The sequence below is a fragment of the Hippopotamus amphibius genome, chromosome 9, assembly GCF_030028045.1.
Source record: "Hippopotamus amphibius kiboko isolate mHipAmp2 chromosome 9, mHipAmp2.hap2, whole genome shotgun sequence".
Lineage (NCBI taxonomy): Eukaryota > Metazoa > Chordata > Mammalia > Artiodactyla > Hippopotamidae > Hippopotamus > Hippopotamus amphibius.
The window spans coordinates 31499461-31525850 of NC_080194.1; the positions used below are offsets into that span (position 1 = coordinate 31499461).

Consider the following 26390-nt stretch of genomic DNA (forward strand, 5'->3'; position numbering starts at 1 on the left):
ACCTATTATGAAGAGTGCTACTCTGAGCATTCAGGGCTGTGCGTTTGATGAACACATGCCTGTACTCCTGTTAGGTGTTCCTAGGAGTAGAATTGCTGGTCATGAGATCTATGTACATTTTCAGCTTTCATTGAGATAAAAGAAGCAGATGGTTTTTGAATTACCTTGCTTTTTTAAAAAAAAGTTTGAGAAAACTTTGTATTTAATTATTAGTGTATATTTATAGGTTAGATTTTAAAAGACTCCTCAACTAACAGTAAATAAGCAATTTGTTATTACAACTGCTTTGCAATTACTTTTGAACATGGAAAATCATTACACAGGCATCCAACCATATCACAGCTGTTCTTCGGGAATTTTCTAGGAGGAGGTATTGATGTGAAAGATAATTATCTGTCAGCTGATAACATTATGATTATCCCAGAAAGAAATATGGTCACTGAACTCCCGTGGAGCAAAGGTAATATCAAAGAAAGAATGCCAGCATTGTCAGCAACAGAGGAGGCAAACTCTGTAATGAGTCCAGGATTCATGCTGAGTTCTTTCCCCTTCTCTAGACTCATTTTTCCCAACTGAAAACTCAGGGCAAACCTATTTCACATAGTTCTGAAGGCAAGAAAATGAGAAAAAAAAAATGCTGGTATCAGACACAGAAACTATTTTTGCCTAATCGGCTCTTCTCTGATCACAGGATATTTTCCAAAAGCAAATAAATATAAAAATCCAAGAAACAACTAGAACCCAGCAAACTTATCTTCCCAACAAATTCCAAATTCAAACCATATCCTAACCTTTGGAGATCAGCCAGCTGTTGGGGCCCGGGCAGGCTGTCCCAAAATGTGCCTCAATGTATATTTGATTATTTTGGATTAAAGTTACTTAAGAAACAACCAATGGAAGAGGGACACTCTGACCCTCCCCTCAGTCTTGTTGAAGGCAGGAAATAAATCTCTCATGTGAAAGGTATACTCCCTGCATCTGGAGGTAGAAGGACACCTTATCACCAGAGATAGAGAATTTAGGGCCAAGAAGCCTATTAAGCAAATCTCGTCACTTTTGAAATTTACTTCCCCGACCCCAAACCCTGCTTAGATTCTCCACTAGTTAAGCACCAAAACCTATGTTTCTGTGTCCTGTCCATTCCTCACAAATTTATCGTTTGTCTAAAAAGTATAATAGATGCCTGCTTTGGCCGCGTCTTAGGTCCCATTTCTATGTGAATTCCATTGCCATGAATTAAAAATTTGTTTTTTCCCCCTCCTGTTAATCTGTCTTGTGTCAATTTTATTTTCACTCCAGCCACAAGAACTCAAGAGGGGTAGAAGGGGAAATGTCCCCCTCCCTAGCTGGTCATGGGCCATGTTCTAAAATGAAAAACAAAAAATAAAAAAACACCTTGCAAATATGGCTGGCAAGGGCAAGTCCTGGCAAAGGGGCCCTTCTAAGGAATCTTTGCCCATTTTGCCCTAGAACAGAAACCCTCCATGTGAACTGGGTTCAGAGACCAGCTCTTTCTCCTACCACCCAACGCAGGAGTCTTTTCTACAATATCCTGACCTGCACTGCCTTCTGGTTAAATATTACCTTCAGATGCCAGAAAATCACTACGTTAATAAAATACTTAACATGTCCTAGGCAGACCTAATGGTTAGAGTTCTTTTTTCCTGTTGTATTAGTCTTCTATTGCCGCTACCACAAATTTAGTGGCTTAAAACAACACCAATCTATTTTTTTAAATTAATTAATTAATTAATTTATTTATTTATTGGCTGTGTTGGGTCTTTGTTGCTGCGCACGGTCTTTGTCTAGTTGCAGTGAGCGGGGGCTACTCTTTGTTGTGGTGCGCGGGCTCCTCATTGCCGTGGCTTCTCTTGTTTCTGAGCACGGGCTCTAGGCGCGTGGGCTTCAGTAGTTGCAGCACATGGGCTCAATAGTTGGGCGCACGGGCTTAGCTGCTCCGCGGCACGTGGGATCTTCCTGGAGCAGGGATCGAACCCGTGTCCCCTGCATTGGCAGGCGGATTCTTAACCACTGCACCACCTAGGAAGCCCAAAACAACACCAATTTATGATCTGCTTCTATAGGTCGGACATCTAATATGGGTCTCACCAGGCTGAGATCAAGGTACTGGTGGAGCTACGTTCCTTTCTGGAGGCTCTGGGGAGGGATCTGATTCTCTGCCTCTTTCAGATTCCACATTCCTTGCCTCTCAGCCCTTTGCCCTATTTTCAAAGCAAGCAACACCAGGCTGAGTCCTCACACTGCCAGCTGTCGTCTCTCTAGACCTCTCCTTTTGCCTCCCTCTGCCACTTTTAAGGAAAGTGATTCCCCCACTCACACAACCCAAGATATTTCCCTGTCCAGTCTTAGCAACCTCCGCTCCCCCTTTCCATGTAATGTAACACATGCCCTAACACTGTGATAAGAACTCCCCCACCCACCCCGCTGCCTACCTACCACACCCATTAAGTTCCAACTGGCTTCCCAGCAGCTTCCACCTAGAGCTCTACCTTCTGCAATCACGCAGGCCTGAGAACACTGCTGTAAGATAATCCTGCAATCCTCTTTCATTCCCCACCCGCATCTCACCGTTCCACTCCCCCTTCTCACCCACAAAGTTCTTCAGGTCCTCTCTGCTTCCTAGGATCCAAGTTCCAAGTTTATTTTTGTTAAACTCCACCCCGACTTCAGACTTGCCTTCCATCTAGTCCAGAAACTTGAGAATTCTGACTCTGCCTCTGCCACCATCTCATCTCAGGCACCTGACGGACCGCATGGACGGCGGTCACTCCTCTGTGTCTCACTTTCTTCACCTCTAACCTCAGAGGAAACCTGCTGCCAAAGGCCACCACGGCGATGGGACCAGAGAACGCATACAAGACTCATTTGTATGCTGAATCGCGCCACACAAACCTGAATGATGGCCACTCCTGTCAACCCAGAAACTTCAACACAGATGGGACAGAGATACAGACAGAGCCTCAGGTCACATCTCCAGAGGTTTGACTCAAAGTAGATGGTGGTTCATAACCAACAAACAAGACAAAAGCTTTCTGCCCAGAGCCAGTCTGAGTCCCAATCCACCCTTATTAGGTGAGCAGCACAGATGTAGCAATGGATTTTTGCAACCAGAAAAATTAGTACTTTTTCCAATTTGTGAGTTTGTAACAAGCCTTAGGTTTTAGGCATAACTGCTCAAACAGATACAAAATTACCATCTTTCCCACAAAGATAAGATTAGAGGTGTCATAAAATTCTGTCTGGAAGCAAAAAAGGCAATCATTAATAAATGTGTGGGGAATAAATTAAAGACTTGAAGATCTATTTGTGGGCAAGTCCTGGAAAACAGTGTAAGGTCGAAGTAGAAGCAGGTTACAATGCCAGACAGAGAAAGCTGACTGCACCAGACAGCAAGGAGACAAAAAAGTGAAACATCAAATTTCCCCAAATTCTTCCCTAAATCATCCTTCTCTTACACGTTACTCCTGCAGCTGAAATATGTACGTCACAAGACAAGACGAGACTTGGTTTCTCTTCTGTGACCTCTCACTCCGCAAGCGTATTTGTTCATGGGTGTGTTCCATTGCTTCCTTTCACATTTTTGAAATTTAAAAAAAAAAAAAGAAAAAAAAAAAAAAAGGAATATTCTTCAAAGAATGATTCTTCCCATTTTATGGGTGAGAAAAACAAGGCCTAGCCCAGTTATGTAGGATTCAGAGTCCTCAGCGGGGAGGGCTGGGGCAGGGGACTGACTCTGCAAAACCTCAGGCCTCCGGACACCTGGCTCCAGGTACCCGAAGGACAGGGAGGTGAGTGTTAGGGTTGCCAAGTGCAGAATGGAACGGCGCAGCTCTGGCAGGGGCAGCATTTGGCTAACAACAGCTACTCTGTCACCAGCCTCAGAAAGAAAAGGCCTGCAGGAAGAAAGAGGAGGCACATCAGCCCAAAGGCAGGGGAGAGGGCTAGGGCACCGGGTCAGGACAGGCGCAGGCTGAAGGCGCAGGCTGCAGACGCTCCCTTCCCACCCACCTCTCCCTTCCACCCTGAGGGCTTGAAAGGGCTGGGCAGGAATTACTTGGTTGCAAAAATGAAAACATCAAGAGGACTGTCCCTGACAAGAGACAGTATAATAGGCACTGATGGATGCAAGGAGACGCTGGCATTTTCAAACCACCACTTTGAACCTCTCCTCTTCATCCTCTCTGAGCAATGATCAAAGGACCAAGATTTCAAATTGTGAAGCAATTTTTTCCAATGGCAGCATCTGGCTCCTTGGCAGGCGGCAACTGGGAGCCAGGCCCTGTCGTGGGCGGCCATCCAGGCGTGCCACATGGTGAGGCTCGGCCAGGCAGGGCACCACGCGGGCCCCACAGCTGCTCCCCCAGGCGCCAAAGGACAATTGCTCTGCCCTGGGCCATGAGCCGTCAGGCAGAAGTGCTCCAGGAGGCAGCCTGGGCAGGGGCACCTTGAGGCTGCTGACTGCTCCCCAACCCTCCCGCCTGACTCATCTGCATGTATCTGCCCCCTGCCACAACCCCTGAAGCCACCCCCAGTGGCCTCAGGGGCGTGGGATGCGGGAAGCTGGGATGACCATGGGACAATGCCCCCGGCCAGGCGACTTGCATTTGGGAAGAGTGAGAAGCTGCCCAACAGGAAGGGAGTCTTTGAGTATGTTCACTTTGGGCAACAGTGCCCCTGCCTGACACAACACGAAGGCAGCTGTAGCTCTCCGGCCACAGCTGTTTTAAATAAGAACAACAGGCATACACTCGGCCCCTGCTCTTCAAGTTACTTCCCACTAATTACGGCATATATTTACATCTACAAAATAGAAGACTTTAAAAAACAACCACCAAGGGGCCCCTTTATAGTGCAGATCAGCACCCCTATTTGAATTTCATCAGCATTTAGTGCTTCAAAGACTCTTAAAAGCTTGCTCTAATCACAATAGGCCCTGCTCGAAAGACTGGCTGTTTGCATTGCAAATTCCAACAAATACCAGCATTCATTAAAAGAAAAAAATTCAATTAATATCACCCACACAACTTCAGGTAACTGCCACTGGTGACTTCACACAGTAGCTGGGATGAAAGAGCCAAGGTCTCAGCCCCTAGTACAAAGCAGCTGCACAGGCCACTTCTCTCTAATGGAGGTAGTTAATGAATCCTGGGCGCCCAGCTGAGCTGGCCCTTCACGCAGCGCATTCATCAGGTGTGCGAACACCGGCCAGAGACCACCCTTTCCAGACCAGAAAACAAGGCCTTTTTCTGGTCTGGAGTTTTTGTGCATGAAAAGTCTTACACAGAATAACAACAATAAATCAATCAACTAATTAACAAGTGTAGAGTTGCCAAATAAAATACAGGCTGCCTAGTTAAATGTGATTTTTAGATAAACAACATACTTTTTCACAGGGATAGGGACATACCCCTATGTCCCAAAGATGGCATGGGACAGACGCTAAAAAAATACACATTATTTACCTGAAATTCAAATCGAACTGGGTGGCTTGTATTTTTATTTGCTAAATCTGGCAACTTTTCTAACAATTCACCTTTACCAAAAACAATAAAATTGGGGCTTACCCTCAAATTTTCATTGCTGGAAGAAGACATCTTATGTTCAAAATATTTTTGAACGGGAAAAGAATGAAGCTGCTGAATAAGACATGGAGCATAATACTTTTTTTAGTAAAAACAAATGGTGTATGTACAATGTTTGTAGATGTATATAGAAAGTCAGGACGGATACAGGGCTGGTGCGGGGTGGATCGCACTTTCTCTTCTATAGTCTTTGGAACTGCTTGGAAATTTTAATAAGCTTCTCTTGCTTTTGTAATGTAAACAGTACATTAAGATGGGGGTGGATGGGGTAGGGTGTACCCTGGATCTCCACCTTCACAGGGAGAGGGGATTTCATGCATCATCAGTTGTGTAGGTCCAATTTTAGACAACTGACCACCCTCCCTGAGGGGTTTATGATTATGTCCAGGTAATCTACTTACTCCTTGCAAAACTGGGTCTGGAAATAAGCAGCCACCCCCTGTCTGTGCCACTTCCATTCTTTCCTTCTCAGGCCTTTCTTGGCGATGGTTACAGAGTGAAGCTAACTGTGTCTCCATGAACAGGGTGAGTGCTGGGAGATGCAGGTGTACCACACGTCTGCCCTCCCCTGGGCTCCTGCTTAGCTCTTGGAGACACAGTGCCTTAGCAGCTCAGCCTGTAACTACTGCAGGGAGCAGAGTTCAACAACCCCAGGCAGGAAAGAATGGACCCCTGACCTTGGCTTAGATAGCAACCACAGAGTCAAATGGCCCAGGACAGAAAGCATTAGAGGAGCAGCTGTCAGATGGATTCTCTCAGGAGGTTAAGGGAATTCCCAATTTAGATTCTGCCTAGATGTCCTGAAGAGTTCAAGGTTAAAAAAAAAAAAAAGTATCCGTGGTGAGACTGAGGTTAAGGGATTGGGGGAAAAGCACAGGGAGCTTCTGCTCCCATTTTCCAGGCTGTCCTATTCTGCCTTATGTTTTCAGGGGATTCAGAAAGACTCCTTTACATAAAGTGACTGCCATGGAGATCAACGTTTCCCACCTCAACTCCCACCATTCTCCAGGTTCTGTGAGGCCCAGTGGCCACCAGGACCCTCTGCCAACTCCTGGTCTCTACGCACAAGTGTCCGCCACCCCTGAAAACTCCTTCCCACTCCGCTTCCATTGATTAAATTCTTTGACAATTCAGCTCAAATGCCACATCTTTGTGAGGCCTTCCAGAATGTTATCAGGCAAAAAGAGCTCCTCCTCCACTTCTGTGCTTCCATAGCCCCACTAGAGCCACTGTCCCACAGTGCTGTCATTTATCTGCTTGTGTGCCTGCCATCCCACACCAGGCCCTAAGGTCTGCCTCCTACTCCTGTCTGCCTCCCCAGCTTTCTAGGAGCAAAGCAGAGATCAGTGAATGTTTGTTGAATGAATCACTGGTGATGTGTATATTCATTACTAATGCAAATGATTAAACTACTTCTCTAAGAACCTGACAACTCCAGAGGGAGCCTGGAAAAGATTTGTGTGAATCTCTTGAGGTCTCCTCCTACCCTCTTTCAGTAAATTTCTTGAGAAAGATTATTCAACAAACTGTTAGATGCCGACGACATTAGACCCGGCCAAGTGGCAGCTATAGGACCCCGTGTACAGCAATTCCTCTAGGTGTAGGGAATGAAATAACTCTTCATCTAATGAATTAAAAAAAAAACTGCTGAAAATCTGCTATATATATTGCACTGCTGGATAAACAAATGCTACAAATAGGATCCTTGCTTCCTGGAGAAGGCTTGCAAAGTTCAGGGCACAGGACTGGGAAAACAGGAAGGAAGCAGTAACAGACAGCCGTCAGTACAGAAAGCACAAACAAGCTCCAGGTATTTTTCTCATGAAATCAAACCACAGTGGGTGGGATGCGCAAGGTTACTGACCACTGCTCCAACCAACCCCCATCCTTCTACATGAAATATCAGAAACTGCTATCCAGAGATGATTGTTCAAAAAAGCAGACCCTGGTGAAGATAGTCCTAGAGTCAGAGTCCACCGAAGAACGTATATTATGTTTTAGCCCCGTAAGTGCCTCTGAATACGGTACTTCTTGCTTATCTTGCTTCCACTACATTATTCCATTACTTCCTCTTGTTCACATAATTTCAGAACTTAACACCGTCATGAGAAGAGATAGAAGTAGAGAGAAATGGAAAACCTGCTGAACTGAAAGGCCCTTTCCTTATCGATACCAGTTTAAAACGTGGGGAGCAAATTATTCCATTTTGCTAACGTCCTCTTCCATGAATACCAACAGGGACACTTGGTTCCAAATGATAGACTCAAGTCTACAAATCTAGCCTAAATTACGAAGAATTCAATTAGAAACAGGCTGAAATTCCGGAGGGGGTCTATTTGGCCAGTTTACATGTGCACCCTATTTCTTCTCCTTAAATAAAGCCCAGTTGTTTTATTTACAGTGCCTGTCATTTCGTCCAACAAATGTCATTTCATTCCTACCAAGATAAACGCATCTTCTAAAGGCTGCTCTCTTTCCAGATAACTCACTTTCCATTTCTGTTTTATAATATCTTCTCACATCTGCTCTGGTTAGTACAACTAGCTTTGCTTTTTCTTCCCCCCAGAAAAAGAGGTTAAGAAAGTAAGTTGAAAGGCTATGAATACATGATTAATTGTTTACACTGGATGATCATAACCCCAAGCATTTTAAAAAGCAGAGCATAAACCGCCATGGGGTAACGTGGAGTATATCCTGATTTCTAACATACCACTAAGTTAGTAATGATTTGAGGGAAAAAAGAAATATTATAATTAAAGGTATATTAAGAATTTATTTCTTAATAACAGGATACAGATCCATACGATTTCATTTTCATATTATTTTCTTCTTTATTATTCCAAATAAACTTTGAGAGGAAGCCTTCCTCATCCTAATGGTTCTTCTGAATGGTTTACGGCTGTAAGGTTTATAAGTAACATGTTAGTAACCTGGCTTTCTTTGAACCAGTGTCCCCCAGCTTGACACACTTGAGGACTGTTAGGACAGAGAGTACAATTTTGAGGCTCCTCCAAAAATATTAGCTTCACTGCATTTTTTAATTAGGTTAAATCCACCATTTTGTTTATTCCCTTAAGTAAGCTACATGTGGCTGGAAGCAAACTTCTTTTAAAAGTGAGCTGCAAGCTATGCTTGGGTTTCTGTCTTTTAGGATGCATGACTGAATCACACCCACTTCTTCTAGCTTTGGGGATTCTATGATCAATTCCAAGACAGCTGACATTTTATCTTAAATTAGCTGCATTTTCTGCCATATCACCAGCAATCCATCTGCATGGCTCTCAATACTGAAACAAAGCATGGCTCTGTCCACTTGTGGGTGGACATCTTCCTTTCTTAGAGCCCACAGAGCATCCGATTATTGTTTTACAAGGAACATAAAAAGTATGGTTTTCTGCCAGTGCAAAATGTTGGCCCCACTTACACAAATCTGGTCTCCTCAATCATAATAACCATTTCAATGCTGCATCAAAACTATAATTTTTCTGAGACATTTTAACTATGGATTCACATTGAAGCTACTAAGTATAGTAGTGTACTCTCCTAATGGAAGTTATTCAACGAAGGTGACAAGGAGGTGGTGAGGTGCCCCTACACTGCCCACGGTCGCGAAGGGCAGGTAATGATAACCACATCACGACTTAGCCCTCTGTGTAGGGGTGGACAAGGTGCTTATGACGTCCACTGTAAGAAGCATCCCACTGCTAGAACCGCTGAAATAGGAAGTGTATGTCTTAGAATCGAGGGAACACAGTATGTTTAACCTTATTAATCGTTGTTTCTATAGAGAATGAGGAAGAATTAAAGACTTTGAGTGGAAAGAAAAAATGTGCCGATGTAGAGGAATCCAAAAACCAAAGTGATAACAGAAAGTTGTTTTCTTTTACATTATGCCACACAAGGCTGATGAAGATGCCTGGTATACTCACTAACTGCTTGACTGCTTTCGAAAGCAGCTTGGTTCTTTACACACAGACACAAACTCAACATATACCTACACACACACACACACACATGCTTATTATCAATGTCTAATAAGAATGGTTAAATTATGATGCACCCAGTAAAGATGATATTATGTAGTCATGAATAATGGTACTAGGGATCTAATGATATCTAGCAGGGGATACTGGGTAAGGAAGAAAAGCAGGGTGCCAGATTTAACGCATTCCTTGGTTGAAACTACATAAACACGTATCACATGTGACTATATTCATGGTGCATTTGGGAATGAATTAAGAGTTACAGATTTCCAAGACTGTCTACAAGGTTATGATGTTGCCTTTCTAAACATGTGAGCAAGACAGTGCTGGCCGCCCCCCTGCCCCCGGCAGCTACCAGGGCTGCAGTGACATCTCTGCTAAGACTCAGGATCCAACCTGAACTTCCTGGTAACAGCAGTGTACTCACCTTGGTGTCAAGGTGAACAGACACCTGAGTGCCCCTAATGACAGGCCTTCACAAAGAAACTATATTGCTCCACTCCAGGCAGCCTCACAGGCTTCCGCGCGCGCACACGTAGAGGAAAGCACACGGACTCCGGACACCAGAAGCTCTGGCGTTGATTAGCTGCGTGGCTTTGCAGAAGTCCTTCTGCCTTTCCATGACTCAGTCTCTTTTTGTGTAAAGTGGGAATAATCACATGTACCTCTCAGGGTTTAAAATATACCAAGTACGTGCTTATGCCTGGTCCAGGGCCTGGCTCAAAGGAGGAACTCATTAACAGCCACGGTCACACACTGCTGAAAGAGAGAGGAGCCCCTCCCCTCCTGCTCCAGCAAATTCACTTTCCTCTCTTTGTAATGAGATGTGGAGTAGAATCAAAATGCACAGGAGTGAATAAAAAGTAGGAAAGAAGGAAGAGAAAGAAAATAAAAAGGAGACTGTCATGAGAGGGAAAAGTTAAAGAATAAAAATTAAAAAGGCAAAATGCAGAGAAAGTTGCTATAACAGTAAAAAGAATCATTACTTTCCTGGCTCAAAAACTGTTGAAACCATTGACTGTCCCCCACTACAATGATACAATGATACAAATGAACCCTGATTCCTCTCTTTCCTCATTTCCAGCCCACCTCCACTGTCTATATAAGTGAGGACCCAGCTGCAAAGCACCTTGATGCACCTAAACTCGTCTTACGTGTCCCTTGTCTTAGTGCTTCCACTCACCAGCTCCTTACCTACCATACTCACTGCCATCTCGCCCTATCCTGATATTTGTAGACACAGCAGTTGAAGGAGGAGGTGACCCCTAACATATCCCCAGTAGGACTGTAAAGTGGTACAATCACCTTAGAAAACAGTTCGGCAGTTTCTTAAGCTAAACGTGGAGTTACTGTATGACCCAGCAACTCCACGCCTACATAGCTAGCGACCCAAGAAAAACAAAACCATACGTCCACACAAAGACCTGTCCGCAAAGACCTCAAAGCAGAACTATTTATAAAAGCCTAAAGTGGCAACAATCCACAAGTCTATCAACTAGCGCATGGATAGCTAAAATGTGGTCTATGCACACAGTGGGATAGTATCACAGAAAGCAGTGAACTACGACTCAGGCTACAAAGACACTGAAAGTGAAAGAAGTCAGATGCCAATAACCACACGTTGACTGATTCCATTTACAGGATATGTCCACAAAAGGCAAATCTGTGCAGGCAGTAAGTGGATTAGCAGTTGTCTGGGAGTGGGAATAGAGACTGACTGCAGATGGGCACAGGGCATCTTTTCTTTTTAAGCTCTTTATTGGAATATAATTGCTTTACACTGTTGTGCCAGTTTTTGAGGTACAAGGGCATCTTTTTAAAATGATAAAAATATTCTAAAATTTACGAGTGATGATGAACACAAAACTTTGTAAATTTTTCTAAGTATCACTGAATTTTACGCTGAAAATGAGTAAGTGTTATGGTATATAAATGCCTCAAGAAGGCTCTTAAAAAAAAAAAAAGATCACCCCAGATGCACAGCCATTCACAGGGGCCCTTGTGTGTTGCACACCATTAAGGCATAAGAGATTATAAGGCTCACAGGGTGGAGGGGCACCCACACTGGCCACCATGGCTCTGCCATTTGGCGCCGGATCCCTGGGGTGCCAGTCAGTCTTCCACCCTGAAGCCAGTGGGGTGGCTGCTGCATGGCTCACTGCCATCCCGTCACCTCAATGTCCACTGGCAAGGAGCTGGGGCCCCAGCTTGGGTGTAAGTGCAGGTACTTCAGGGGGACTCAGTATTTCTCCCACAGCAAACTCCTCCTGAGCTGGTCTAGCCCGACTGAGCCCAGGTTGCACATGGAACAATCATATGACCAAACTAAGTCAGCCTGATGGTGACAACCTAGAGACTGCAGGCACTTTGAGAAGGAGGAAAAAGGGAGGAGAAGAAAGAAGATGTGAGGATAGGACCTCTGCTGAAATGTACTGAATTCACACAAAAATGAAAATCTGCAAAGCAAATTGCTAATGTGAAAGATATCTCAAAGGGAAGGTTAAGCCTACTTAAGAAACACCCACTGGAAACAGCTACTGACATTCAAGGATAGAGAGTCTAAGTGTAATTCCGGCTGAGTCATCAGAGGAAAGCCAATGAGATTTCAAGTTGCGGCAAACTGTAAACCTAATTCAAACTGCTTTCCCTCATTTATTCTAACATAGTTAGCACTAAAGTTCTTCATAAAGGCTAAGTGCTGCTAACAATTACACTGAAGGAGTGATGTCTTCCATCATATTCACAGAAGAGCCCAATTTTAATTCTGCAAATCTTAATTTAATAAACTAATATCTAATCTCGGAGTAATTGTTTCTAAATCTGAGCATTTCATACTAGCCACCACACTCTAAACATCTGCAAATCTAGACTTCATGATTTACGGATTCATGACTGAAGGGCCCCATCACTGAAAGCATTTATTAAGATCATCCCCTGTGTATAATGGAAAATTCTGGAAGCAAAAACAAAAACAACTTTCTAATAGTTTCCATTCCACTTTATAGTCAAACAACATGCTAATTATAAGAAATCTTATCATTATTAAAAACCAATACTGTATAATTTGAAAGCATTGAAAATGGTTTATTTTCATCTTATCCTACAACTTCTGATTAATTTTAATTCATTTGGGTAGAACAGCCTCTTTCTATATCCTTCACAATAGTGACTCTCAAACTTTTTGATCTTAGGACCCCCTTTCCACTCTTAAGATTTATTGAGGACCTCAAAGAGCTTTTGTTTCTGTAGGTTACAGCTATCTGTATTTTCTGTATTGGAAATTTAAACTGAGAAAATTTAAAAATATTTATTACCTACTTTAAAAATAATATGAAGCTCACGGTATGGTAACACACATCTTTTTAAAATTACACACCTATATTTTAAGAAACAAACACAAATTAGTAAGAAGGGTAGCACTGCTTTACATTTTGCAAATCTACTTAGTATGTGGCTTAATGGAAAATACCTAGATTGTCATAGCTGCTTCTAAATTCAATTTGTCATGATTTGTACTTCCAACTTTTGGTTGAAGTACATGAAGAAAATCCAGCCTCACACAAATAGGTGGCTGGAAAAGGGAAGAATGTTTTAATAGGCTCTTCAGATGATTGTGGCCACTTTTCTTTGACACTACAGCAAAATTTGACAAGCAGTAGTTTTTAAAGGTTAGCTGCAGTGTGGAGTTTGAAACCATATCAATGAGCTTTTCATACTCTGTTACATTAAAATCCATTGGTTTATCTGACACAGTATCAAAAAAAAAAATCACATTTGCTAATATGACTGTAGATCTCATCAGAAAAGTCTTTTAAGTATTGGGAAGCTGTCAAATTCACCAAAGTAGATACAAGTTTTCCAACGTTCTTATTTTTACTTGAAAGCTCGAATTTTATCTTTGGCAACAAATATTATCAGTTGTTCTCCTTGATGTAGCAGGCAGGCTCATTGTATTTATTTTCATTGTGTACTCTAGGTCCAAGATGTAATAAACCTCATAAAGGACATTCTTGAGTGACTGGTTCTGTTTTTAAAATTTAAACTGTGCATGCAACCCAGCCGGATCGATCCAAGGCTTCGGCAGTTTTACCCTATTACATTTGAACCATCAGTGTGCACGTCAGCCGAGTTCAAAGGGAAAATAACATCTCAGTGTCATAATGAAAATAGTTTTGACCTTGTCGACCCACTGAAAGGCTACTGAGGAACTCCCTAGGGATCCATAGGCTACACTTTGAAAACTGCTGTGTTCCCATGTAACATCTGACCCCCAACCGCCATTCAAGTCCCTAGGTGGCAACCACTCATTTAGAAAAAGGAAGTGACTGTTACTGCTTTTTCAGGGTGTCCACATGTATTACTGATCTCGAGAACATTAATTTCAGTAGAAGGCTACTTCCACAATCCAAATTCAATACGGAAGCATGACAAATGACACCCAGTTACTATGCAAGGATTAAAAAAAACAACAACAAAAAACCCCGCAAATTAAATTTAATATGTAAATTTCCTCCCAAGGAATTTAAAACATGAATTTTTCATTGGCTCATCTGTTTGTTTCTCCCATTTGTTGAGTTTCTGGTGCCAGGCAGTTGCTTCGCTTTGGAGATATGAAAAGTGATGGACAGACCCTGTGGGCAGGGTCCAGGGGGCGTGACACAGCCAGGAAATAACAGGCACTTTAGTCAAAGCGATCTGATTTCAAGCCCCAGGTCCCCACCCTGGTGCAGCCTGTCCTTTGTAATCGCTGGGTCTCTGTTTTCTTCGTTGGCTATGAGGCAAATTCCACTTAACGCTGGGAGGACTGGATAAAATGCATGTAACGCGTGAGCGCAGCGCCCAGCCCAGAGCAGACACTCAGTCAGTGTAGCCACCATTACGAATAAGGTGCCCGGAGGCAGTCGAGTCCAGAGAGCAGTGGGACACACATCCAAATGATTATGACCCCGCATGGGGACTGAGTAACCACCAAACGCGAGAGGACTAAAAGAAAAATCAGCAGTTTGTTTAAGTGAGGGAGATGCTATAATAAAGAAACCACCGTCTCAGAAGCAGGAGGGAAAGGAGAAAAAGTGTAAAAAGTCCATCCAGACACACACGAAGGCTGGCTGTAGGATGGACCGCAAGGAGAACACCTGGAACCAGCTCCTTTAAGGGCTTTTAAAGCCATGCTAAGAAGAGCAAACATTTGAAGCCATTTTCTTTTATTCTCGTCAAGTCCAAGGAGTTATAAATGCTCAGTGCCAGCAGGTCCTCTGGGCTAAGCCTCCGGTGCACACACATCACCCGTACGCCTGCTGGGACATCTATCCCTGGCCCGACAGCAGTCCCCGGGCCCGGGCCCGACCAGCAGAGAGGGGACAGCAAAGCTCTGCTCAGAGGCTGAGGGACAGCAACAAGCCCCAGCTGCCGGGCGGATGTGCCCTTGGTGTTTTAAAGCACAGGTGAGGCACCTGCTGTGCAAAGCCATTTTGTATTCTCTCTGACACCTATAAAATCTTGAAGCATGTCTTTATCTCTACCCAAGCCCCGTCTATGCCTCCGGACCTACGCACCAGTGGAATTTATAGGTCGCTCTGCTTAATGGAATGAGAACAAACAGAAAGAGGGTCTAGAGGCTCACGTCTGCCACTGTGACTCCAGCCATCTGTGAAGTTTCTCGTCATTGCGTGAGTGAGCCCTGAAGCCCACGGGGCCACCTGTCTCTCTTTGGCAGGGACAGCAGATGCCGCCTGGGCCGGCAGGAGGACGGCCCACGGGCGTGCGTCTGTGATCCCGTGGCCGTCCTGCAGATCAGTCCGCGGGAAGCCACAGCCACCGTGCCGCTCTGCCCTCACATGTGGGAGGCGGCTATTCAGACAAAAACCGCTGAAATCACAGCAAGGTCTTACTCACCCAGAATTTTACGAGGAAGAAGGCATTTTGAGGGCCCTTTCCAAACAGTTCCTTTAAGCCACCTTTCTTTTCAGGAAATTTGTCATAAATCTGACGAATGTCCACTGATTCGAGCAATGGGTCACTGTAAGAATGGTTGGCATGCCCAATGTGCACGAAGAGGTGTTTGTTGTACTGTAAGAAACCAACAGAAACATTCCCATTACAAACCCTTTGATCAACCTGGGACACATTCATCTTGAACTGCATAAAGAGTGTAGTCTCAAAATCCTGGATTTTCCGCCTTGAATAGCCTCGGGTCTGTGCCTTTGAAAAGATGGAAGATATTAAGAAAAGCCATTATAGCTTAGGGTTAAAACAATCATTGTCTATTATTGACAAGGGCATATATTTTCCCAAATGCCTAAAAAAGTCTTTATGTAGACAGAGTAGGAATCAACAACTTAAGTTACCCAACTACTGAACCTAGAAACAATTCTGTTACCCAGTTTCACCTGACTCAACTGAAAATGACAGTGACCCCCTTTGGAGCCCATTATTTACAGTGTAAGCCCATAAGAAGTATGGGTGTGGTCAGCTAATGCCATCACCCAGAATGCACTTGTCACTCCAGCTCCCCTACCAGTGGCATGAATGCCGTGCTCTGAACAACAGTACCCACCTACTTCTTCCAGCAGGAATAAGAGAGCTGTCTCTCTCCACAGTCCCCTTAGTAACCAACCTAAAACTTCTGCATAAGGGCTGGTCAATATGTGACTGTCAGTGCAAAGTTAGAGTCATGGGTATAGATCATGGAGAGGATTCACGGTGCAAGGCTATATGGGACCAGTAAAAAACAGAACACCAGTCACTCATTCATAAAAAAAAGAACCTATCAAGACCCTGTTAAGTCATTTAAGTAACAAATGGAAACACTTTCTTCTTGCTTTGGTATAAAATATGGTAATTGGACTACAAAGGAGTGTGGCAAACCACTGGTTCTCAACCAGGCTGCAGCAGAATCACCAAGGAGCATTTAGAAATCACCAGCGCCTGGGTCCCACGCAGGCCACACTGGCCTCTCTGAGAATGAGGCCAGGCATCAGTAACGTTTAATGCTCCCTTGATGAATTTCAACATGCAGCCAAACTGGGGAACCACTGGCCTAAACTCTATACTCCAGAACCCCCATGCCTGCCTGTCCTGCTAAACAGGAAGTAAGACCAGCCTAACGTGACACAAAGACGTCTGCGGAGCAGGGATTCCAGGGAGCTCAGAACTCAACAGGGTTTATAAGAGAAACCCATGTCACTATTAGCCCAGCAGTCCCTATTCACTTTTCAAGTTTACACTGGCATTTCTCCACCTAGAGTCCTCCTGAGTACTAGTCCCACAGGGAATGAGGAGTCCCAAATAAAAGAAGGCTGCTCTGAGCTACTCGCCAGCAGTACTGCGTGCTGGCTGAGAGATGGAAGTCTGGGCTCAGCCTGCTCCAGCACCAAACTTTGTGCCCCTTGCCAATCAGCTCTGACATAGGTACCCCCAGCCTCCCACATGGGGACAGTGATGGCACCAACCTCCCGAGGGTGCTACAGGGTTTACATGAAGTACTGCATATTAAGAGCTTACTGGAGCTCCTCCATTCAACAAACAGTAGACACTCAATAAATATTAGCCACTATTATGTCTCATAAAACCTCTCTCCTTTGAGGTTCATCTGAATACAGCTTGTTAAAAGCACCATGGTAGACAAATATTGTTTAACTTTCTATAGCCCAAAGTTTCCCAAACTCGTTTGGTCACAAAACTCTGTAAATACATCCCAAGGGAGTGCTGGTTTACACCCATGACCTGCTACCCCTGCTGTGGATCTCTGGCGACAACGCAGAAGGGCAGGAGGCCCAATTCCCCATCTCATGCCAGCTGTCCACGGCACTGCACATACAGGCAGTGTGGCCAGGGCCCAGCACCTTCTGGGAGAGGGCTAAGCCCCTCTCCTGCTCAACATCCGAGTGCTATCTTTACCAAGGCTTCCAGAACCCTAAAAGGTATCAGGTGAAATGAAAAAGAGGAATGTCAGGCTTTGACGTGGACCCAGCCTCTGTGCCAGCTGCCTGGTGGATGTCAGGATAGACTGAGACCTGGATGCGGCCCTGCAGGAACAGAATATGCTGTGCTGGAAGAAAGCTTTTAAAATAAAGTAGAAGGCATTGTCGTCTTAGGCAGGTGAGGTTATAGGGAGGGGTGAAGTGCCTCTGATCTTTCTAAAATTTTCTCAAATGTTGTCATATCATCTTTTCAATATAAGCAAACCAAAGCTGGCAGAAATGTAGAGGGCACTGCTGCTAAGGCACTTCCAGTCTCATGAGCGGGTAGGAGGAGGAAAAACAGCACAGGTGGAACTGGGAGCACAGACACTGGTGCGAGGCCCTCAGAGATCAGGAGGGGCATGAGAAGGCGCTGTCTCGTGCCTGGCCCCTCTGGTGGTCCTCTTGTTACCAGTACAGGAGCAGAGGGCGAAAAGGCGCTGTCTCGTGCCTGGCCCCTCTGGTGGTCCTCTTGTTACCAGTACAGGAGCAGAGGGCGAAAAGGCGCTGTTCCTTCATTATCCAGACAACTGGCTGTCTGCGTGTCCATCACCCAACCCTTATTACACAACGCCTGCGTGCAGCAAGCTACCAGCCCTCCCCGACTTGGAGAGGCACCGTTTTTCTGTCGTTTCTTGTGCCGTCTGTAGGCAGCGAGTTTACGGGAAAGAATGGAATACAAGCAGAGCCTTGGGGATACCTGTGAATAGAATCTGAGTCTCTCTGCTGAGCGCACCTCACTCCCAGCTCTTCTGCCTCACCAGCCCCCACAGGCCAGGTCAGAGCTGGGGTGAAGTTAAGCCTGGTGGAACTCAGGGACGGCAGCCCAGACCTCCAGGTGTCAGAGATCAGGAAGGTGGACAGAGGGTAAAACTTACCATTGTTCACTGGGGACACGTACGTACAGATGAAAATCAAGGTGCTGAGTGCAAAGCACTCTGAAGCCAGACAAGAACTTGTAATCCCAGTTTTCTCATATGTACAATGGGGCTATATGACTGTCATACAAGAACAGGTTGGAAGAGTAAAGGAAACAATGCACAGAGGATGCTTGGTGTAGGGCCTAGCCTACAAGAAATGTTCAATAAATCGTAGCTGCTAAGATTACTACTGTTTCGGTTTATTATGTGAGATTAACTAGATCCTGAGTAGAAGCAAAAGAACTTTCCTGCTTTAGTTATCCCTCCTGCCTAGCAAAGAAAAAATAAACACAAGTAAGCCAAGAGCTGGGAGCAAGCTGTAAAGCTGCGCGACTGCTCAGATCCTTGATTATGGCCCGCTCATCACAAGCCGCTCAGGGTGTGGGCCTCTCACCTGTGTCTGCAGGAAGAGAGAGAATCGTGTCCATTCAGTGTTTGTACAATGTACTTTCTATATATGTGACCTCAGGTAATCCTTGCCTCACAATGACACTGTAGGCAGATTTTATTAAAATCATTTTTACAGATGAGGAAACAGAAGCTCAGAGATGAACAGATTTGCCTGAGGTCACACATCCAGGAATAGTCCTGAAGTTAAGAATAAAATTTGGATCTATCAATGCCAGCCCATGCATTTGCTGCAAACATCAACCACACTGTCTCCAGAAGAAAATATAAATGCCTAGATCCTTCTAACTTAGATCTACTTTTTCTGCAAGTTGATTTGAGAAAAAAGTTGAATAGCATTTTCAAAATTCTGAGAAATGAAATTAGAATTCGGGACAAACGAAATTATTCACAGATGCATCTTAGAGTCTTCAAAGGTTTCTATTTTGAGGAGGTTACCTTTGCGCCCAAGCGGCTGAAATGAACTGAGAATGGGCAGGCTGTCTTTGCCAAAGGAAATCGGGCACTGCCTCTCCAAGGCTGGTGACTTGAAACCAAACTCTGATTGTTGGCATCTGAGTCACTTTATTCCTGCCAAGAGGTGACTTTGTTTCTAACAATACAAAGGACTAAAGAAGGCACCCTGGAGGCCACAGCAGTGGGACAAACAGACCTCCCTCTCTCCTTAATTCAACCTGGCTAGGTGAGGAATCCCTCTGCCCCCAAATCTAGAAGGCTGAGAAGAAGACATCTACCTGATATGTTTGGGTTCAAGTTTTAATGAAGTTAAAACCCCCAAAACTATTTGGTGAGGCTCTACCACCCACCCTGCCAGTTCTCCTTATAAGGGAAGAAGGCTAGGGTGGGTATCTCACTTCCCTCCTTCCTTCCCAAATAAATCCCATTTTCCTTCCAGCAGTGGTGGTTTCTCCAAAACTAAAGGCGGAACATGAAACCAAAAAGGGCAGTTCTATCCTATATGGCAGAGAACAAATATTTACAAAAATAACCACCACCACCACCAATCCCAAGTACCTGGGGGAGATGTACAAGCAGAAATAGGGTGATGTCAGTGAGTCATGTCTAGTCTACCAAAGCCTAAAACCAAATTTCCTTGGTATCCAAAACAGAGGTTAACACTGGCTTCTTCAATCACAAGCAAGTCTCCTGGGCGCTCAGTAGACATGCTGATTATCAACATATCAATGAGGACAACAGAAAAGGTACTCACTCTGCATATTTCTTCTATGGATTTCACTGGAACAAACCAGCACACCGAAGGTCCACTATATACCAGGCACCGTGCTGGGCCCAGGGAACCCACGAGCTAACAGTACAAAGTGCCTCTCTTCAAAGCACCGACAGAGTGACCGTGTGGGCCAACATACTGCCTCCATAGTCAGAAGCATCGGCTGCCCATTAAATATATGTTCTCAAGGATTCCCAGAGAGAAGGCTGGGATGAAGGACCGTCAACACCCCCTCTCCTGTACATCACAAGATTTAAATCAGCATCTACCTGCTCTTTAAATATGGATGGTCACATGCTCCAGCACTAAACATACAGTGTTATTCCTTAGCAAGGAGAACATATGTAGAATTCGCCTTGAAAAAAGGTGAACAAAGTTTCACAAGCCTAAGGTGAAAATCATGATGAAACCCAAGTTATCCATCACATGTGAGCATAGGACACACTTTCAGATTTGTCAGCTTTCAGAAAATTGACCTTCCTTGCAACTATTCTCAGGGAGCAATAGGAGGATACAGTCTTATGAAATGAGGGAGGCCGCACGGAACCGAGAAGAGAGGTGAAAGGAACACGCCGGCCCACAGCTGGCCTGCGGACCTGGACGGCAACCAGTGCAGGGAGGACAAGGAGCTGGCGGGCTCCTCAAGGGACTAGAGGTTCCCTGACTTAGCTGACCATCTGGAGAAGACTTTGAGACATCTGTTAGAAATGGGGAGCACGAATTTGTGTAGGTATATAAGACCTGAACAAATAAAAAGGCAATGACACACTTAGAAAAAACACGTTTTTGCCATCAAGAAAGTGATTCGAACACACGGCACATTAACCGTGCTGTGTACAGAATTTACACATGTTTGTAATATAAATATGGAGTGTTCATGAAACCAAAAATGGTGAGATAACCATATTAGAGGGGTGGGGGTGGAGGTGGAGGGTGGGGGGGAGGACATGTGCTAAATTCAGAGAGCTATGTCCTGGTCTTCCATAGCAAGAAGTCAACAGATGATGTCTAACAGTGATGGACTGAGACACACAGTATAGGCATGTTGCTTAGAAATACGGAGATAATATACAAAGCAAGGCATGAAAGGCTGCGAGCAGCTGTCCCTAAGGAGTAGGACTGGGGGGGTGGGAGACTAGGGCTAGAATGGGGGTAGGGGGGCAGGGGATGGCTGCTTTTCCTTGTGGGCCATGCGTGGGGTTTGATTTGGTTTATATGCAAAGTATATCCATTACTTTATGAAATTAAATAAGCAGCCGATCCAAAACTATCTTGAACCATCACAGAGTTTTGTGAGGAAAGAACTATAAAGGGAAACAAAAACACAAAGAGTCATGCTTCAGGATGTTTATTCTAGTTGGCCGCAAGTTCCCTGGACCAAAAGGAACTTGGTCAGATCACAGAGCCTTCCTCCGGCTCAAATTCTCAGAAAGACTGAGCAGGAGATTGGACCCCAGTCTGCCTGCAGGGTTCACCAGGAAGACTGATGTTGCACCAGCACGATCCTACCTGAACTGAGACGTCCCGCAGCTCAGCAGCCCCTGACACAATCTTAACACAGAGATTTCTATTTTGACGTGGGGAAATGCTCATTTTCTCTTTTTATTGCTATAATCCCCCCAGTTACTCTTCACAGCAGCTGTAAACAGTGATAAAGGTAAATGTAACCCTAAAAGCTCCACAACGTGACTTGCAAAGGGCTATTTAGCTGCCCTGGGGGATTAGCAAAGGACCGTCCCCCTCCGGAAAAGCTGTTTGAAGAGGTCACTCTCCTTCCCAGTCTCTGCATCTCCTCCTCTCTGCTGCTTACGGAGGCTGCAGGGGAGGAGGGCTGAGCACCGGACTTGGGAGTCAGACAGGGTCTGGGTCTGAATCCTGGCGCCGCACCGCTTCCTAGCTGAGTCATCTGGGAGGGGCGCTCTCAGCCCCCTCCACATCCCTAACGCAGGGAAAATAACAGGACCTGTCTCGAAGGGGAGTCACGAGGCTTAGAGGAGACCACACGTGGAAATCCACAACGCTGTGCATAGCGGGTAATTGGTTATTATTATTATTATTGCTATTATTTCCCCCAATAATCACCATGTTTCTGTACTTTGAGCAAGATTATCTGCAATTACGGCTGTTCCTCTGACAGCAACGAAATGGAAATACTAAAATTTAAAGCAGAAATTAAGAAAGGAAAGCTTCAGACACATGGGTGATTCCTACTGTTTTGACACTGGCCATCAGGTACTCACTGGAGGGTAGCTGAGGCCGGGGTGCGGGGATGAGCACCGAGGCCTTGAGGGATGTGGGCCCTGAATCTCCCCAGGCACCTCAGTGAAGAACGCAAAGTCTGTCCTCGCAAGTGGGTCTGGGACAGCCTAGGAGGTTGCCCATTACTGCAGATGAGACAAACCTGAACAAGCGACTCCCAAAGAGGCTTAAAATTAAACTTAAATTGGGGTTTAATTTTCTTTTCTCTCTCTTTTTTTTTTTGAAAGGGCAGCTAAATACATGCACTCTAGCGCTGCACTACATGATCTGACCTGAAGATGGCGGTCTTTCCCTAAGCGTGTTCCAAAAATTCCAAGTATTTGAAGAATGCAGTAAAACCTTGAAAAATGACTGCTGTCAAATAATACCAGGAGAAAAATTATAATCCACTTAGGAATTTAAAGAAACCAAGACAAATAACTCATGTCAAGGGATGCTATGTACACGTTGAAACAGAACAAGGACAAATCACCTATATTTGCTTCCTGTTATGTTCCTGCCTGGACAATCTGCTCAGACACCCCCAGCACAGCCTGGGCAACCTGTGATGGCCCCTAGGCCCTGCAGGGACAGGCAGTGCTTGCAGGACCCAGCCAAGGAAAGGGACCTGCATCTTCAGCCCCTGGGAGGAGGGGCTGGCCGGGGCTCACATTCCAGCAGGCTCTCTCCTCTGCTTCCTGCTCAGAGGCATCAGCCCTGTTCTGGCTACTTGGCCCCCAAGTGCTGCTTCCTCCCTTCCCTGTACTCTTCCCAGAGAGAAACATCATGGAAAACAAGAAACAATGAACAAAGAAGTCCTTCCTTCCTGGATCTCACACCAGGATGCACCACACTCATCCCCACCTCCCACTTCCACCACCATTTCCATGGAGCCACTGCTGTTTTCTTAGAAAGAAGTGAGTCTTCCCCACAGAAGTGCAGCTGTTAAAGCCCACTGGCTGAGTACAGGGACAGCGACCAAGAAGGCAGGCAGGGGGTGGGGGGTGCTGACCTGCCAAGGAAAGCAGATGGAGCCTGGCTAGGCCTCTGTGAAATGTCTATAAAGCTCAGATTTCCAGATGCTTTCAATTGCCTCATCCCCAAACGGTCATGAATAAAGAGGGTGAGCGTCCAGAGGCGCTCAGATACAGAGAGTAAACCACCCACGGCTGCTACGAGAGGGTGCGGCTGGTGTGGATGAGCTGACCGGACAGCTCAGCAGTCATGCAGGACAGGGTGGGAGAGGCCACGCCCCACCACAGTGACCTGTCACCTGCAGCACTGGAGAACACCCCACCTCCCACGTCCTACTGGAAGACCACGCGTGGTAACATATATGAGAAAAAGCAGGGAGAAACATAAACATTGGGCACTGCCAACCATCAGACCCGCTGCAGCCCTGCTCTGAGGACCTGAAAGGCCAAATGTGCTTTCTGATCATTTATTCAAATACGTGATGTGTACATTAAGAACACACAGGTTAGAATCCAGGCTCTGTTATTTCTGAGCTGTGTGGCCTGCGGCAAGTTGCTTAACCCTTCTGGGCCATGGTATCTTCATCTGAAAACAGAGATGATACCTGGCCTGCTCATCTCACAAGTCAATATGAGGTCAAATGAAACAGTAAACATGACAGTTCTGTGTGAGCCTTAGGGAGCTACACAGCTGCTAGCATGCAGGTTAACTATTAATGAGATCCATACACAAGCCATGAACTAGGGGAGAGAGTCTCTTTTCTGAAGGATGAGAAACCAAATCTCCCCCAACGAGCTGTTTCCCATGAACACATGACCCTGCTCTGAGATGCAGCAACCGCCTTAGCAGGCACTGCAGGACTTGGAAGCTTCTCCAGAGAAAACCTGCCCTCTTCCACTCTGTCCAGGATACAGGTGAGGATCCTCCTGGCAATCTGGAATCTAAACCCTGCTTCTGATCTTACCTCTCCAATCAAATCCCCATGTAAACTATCCGACTCTTCTTTCTGCCATGGCCCTCATCAATGTCCTGTTTCCTTAGAGTTGCACTGGTCATATTTTCCAAACCGAAGTCAGGATCTGTGAGATCTGACAAAGGAATTTCGGCCTTTGAAGGAAGCTATATAAAAACATGAAATCATCCTCGGGCCCACGTTTAACCAACTACCTGTATGGCAGAGTCCGGTTATCAGCAGAATGTATTTGCAGAACCTGAGTGCAAGACTCCCCCAAAGGGGAGAACTCAGGCTCCCTCGGGCTGTGAAGACTGCTGACTCACTCCCCACATCCAGAAGTCCCTTGCTTTTAGGCTGTTCCAGCCACTGAGAAATATAGACAAGCGGCCAGGTCACTCCAGGTGGCAAAACTCAGTCTTCTGATTGAGCAACTGCCATCACCTAAGCCGGGACACCGTTCAGGTATCCCCTCCTCCTGCAGAGCCCAAATCAAGTGTCCTTACTTTTCTTTCTCCACATGTTCCTATCACCTTCCCGCACTGGCTGCCCCAGTGTGAAGGGCCCTGTGCTTCGGGAGCTGAGACTTTGAAGGGCAGCTGTTTTTACGTTTGAGTAATTTTTAAATTTCTTCAAAAGTACAGTGACATGGTTAAGAATACCAAGTGGGGGGCTTCCCTGGTGGCACAGTGGTTAAGAATTCGCCTGCCCATGCAGGGGACATGGGTTCGATCCCTGGTCTGGGAAGATCCCACATGCCGCAGAGCAACTAAGCGTGCCACAACTATGGAAGCCCACGCGCCCTAGAGCCCATGCTCTGCAACAAGAGAAGCCTCTGCAATAAAGAGTAGCCCCACTCGCTGCAACTAGAGAAAGCCTGCACACAGCAATGAAGACTCAACACAGCCAATAAATAGATAAATTAAAAAAAAAAAAAAGGAATACAAAGTGGAGCCAAACCTTAGCACAGCCACGTCCTGGCAGTGGAACTTGATAATGTACCTCCATTCCGCTGCTGAGAGACTGGATGTAAGAACAGTACCACGTCAAATGCTTGGCACGCAGTTATGCCGGCTGTAACTCGTGGAGATGTTTCCTACAGTGAGCTGAGGTGTGCCCTCCCTGGTCAGGTGTGTTCTTGCACCACATCATAGAATTTTTCTTCTCCCCCAAGACAGTGCTCCTTTAAAATCTAAAGAGAATAATCTCCTGCCCCAACCTCTCCATCCCAAAGCTTGCCCTTCTCTGGCTGTGACGAACTCACACACTCTCTTTCTGCTCACAGCCCTGCTTGTTCTGGAATCCAGATCACGGTAGGCATTAAACACACAGTCTTTGCCTGGGAAGATGTGGCTGAGCTGCGGGGCAGCTGGAGGAACCTGCCCTGCCCCAGGGAGTGGGCAGAGGGATCCCACTAGGCTTCATCAGGAAAACCACTCCGTACTTACAACGGGATTCAGCTTATAGCTCATCAAGGCCGCCTTTTCATCTCTCTACAGCAGCAGCCGCTTTAGGTCTCCAGGAACGGGGCTCTGCTTACAGGCGAGGCCCTTTGAAAAAGCCCACCCTGGGTGGAGGATCTTGCACTTAACACTCACAGCCCTCTGACACGCAACGCTGAAATCCTGTAGAAAGTGTATTTTCAAGCATTACTAACCACTTCTAAAATAGTCTTTGTTTTTTAGATCTTCCTTTCTTCACCCTCTGCTGTTTTTCTCTTAGCTTCTAGTGGAGCCAAAGGTAACAGAGGGACTGACTTGCTGGTTCGCCACCAACATAAACAGCCACCGACTGGGAGAAACGTCTGGTTTACACATGATGCAGAGCCAGCAGGGGGCGCTCATCCCCTGGATTATTCTTCCCTTAGCCCCTTGTCGGTTATGGCTACAGGTACTCATCAGATACAAATGGACCCGACAACCTTTGGTTACAGGTCTCAGGATGTGGAATCGACAGACCTGGATCTGAATCCCATTTGCAGCATCGGCTGGCTGCCTAACTCTGGGCAGGCTATGTCACAGGGTTGGGTGAGATAATGCACAGTGCTGGCTATCACCAGTACTACTACTGGCAGAGCTGTGAAGAATCTTTAGTGCTGGCAACGGAGACACAGGTGCTAAAC

General features: G+C 45.6%; 1 protein-coding gene across 10 annotated transcripts in view; it reads right to left on the reverse strand.

Annotated features, from left to right (window-relative positions):
* Positions 1 to 26390, reverse strand: part of TEAD1 (TEA domain transcription factor 1) — a 257074-nt gene that overhangs the window by 23072 nt on the left and 207612 nt on the right. For all 10 annotated transcript variants that reach the window (XM_057747393.1, XM_057747390.1, XM_057747391.1 and 7 more), the window contains one exon: positions 15482 to 15655. In XM_057747393.1, coding sequence (XP_057603376.1) covers positions 15482 to 15655 — 174 coding nt within the window. The remainder of the gene's footprint in view (positions 1 to 15481; positions 15656 to 26390) is intronic.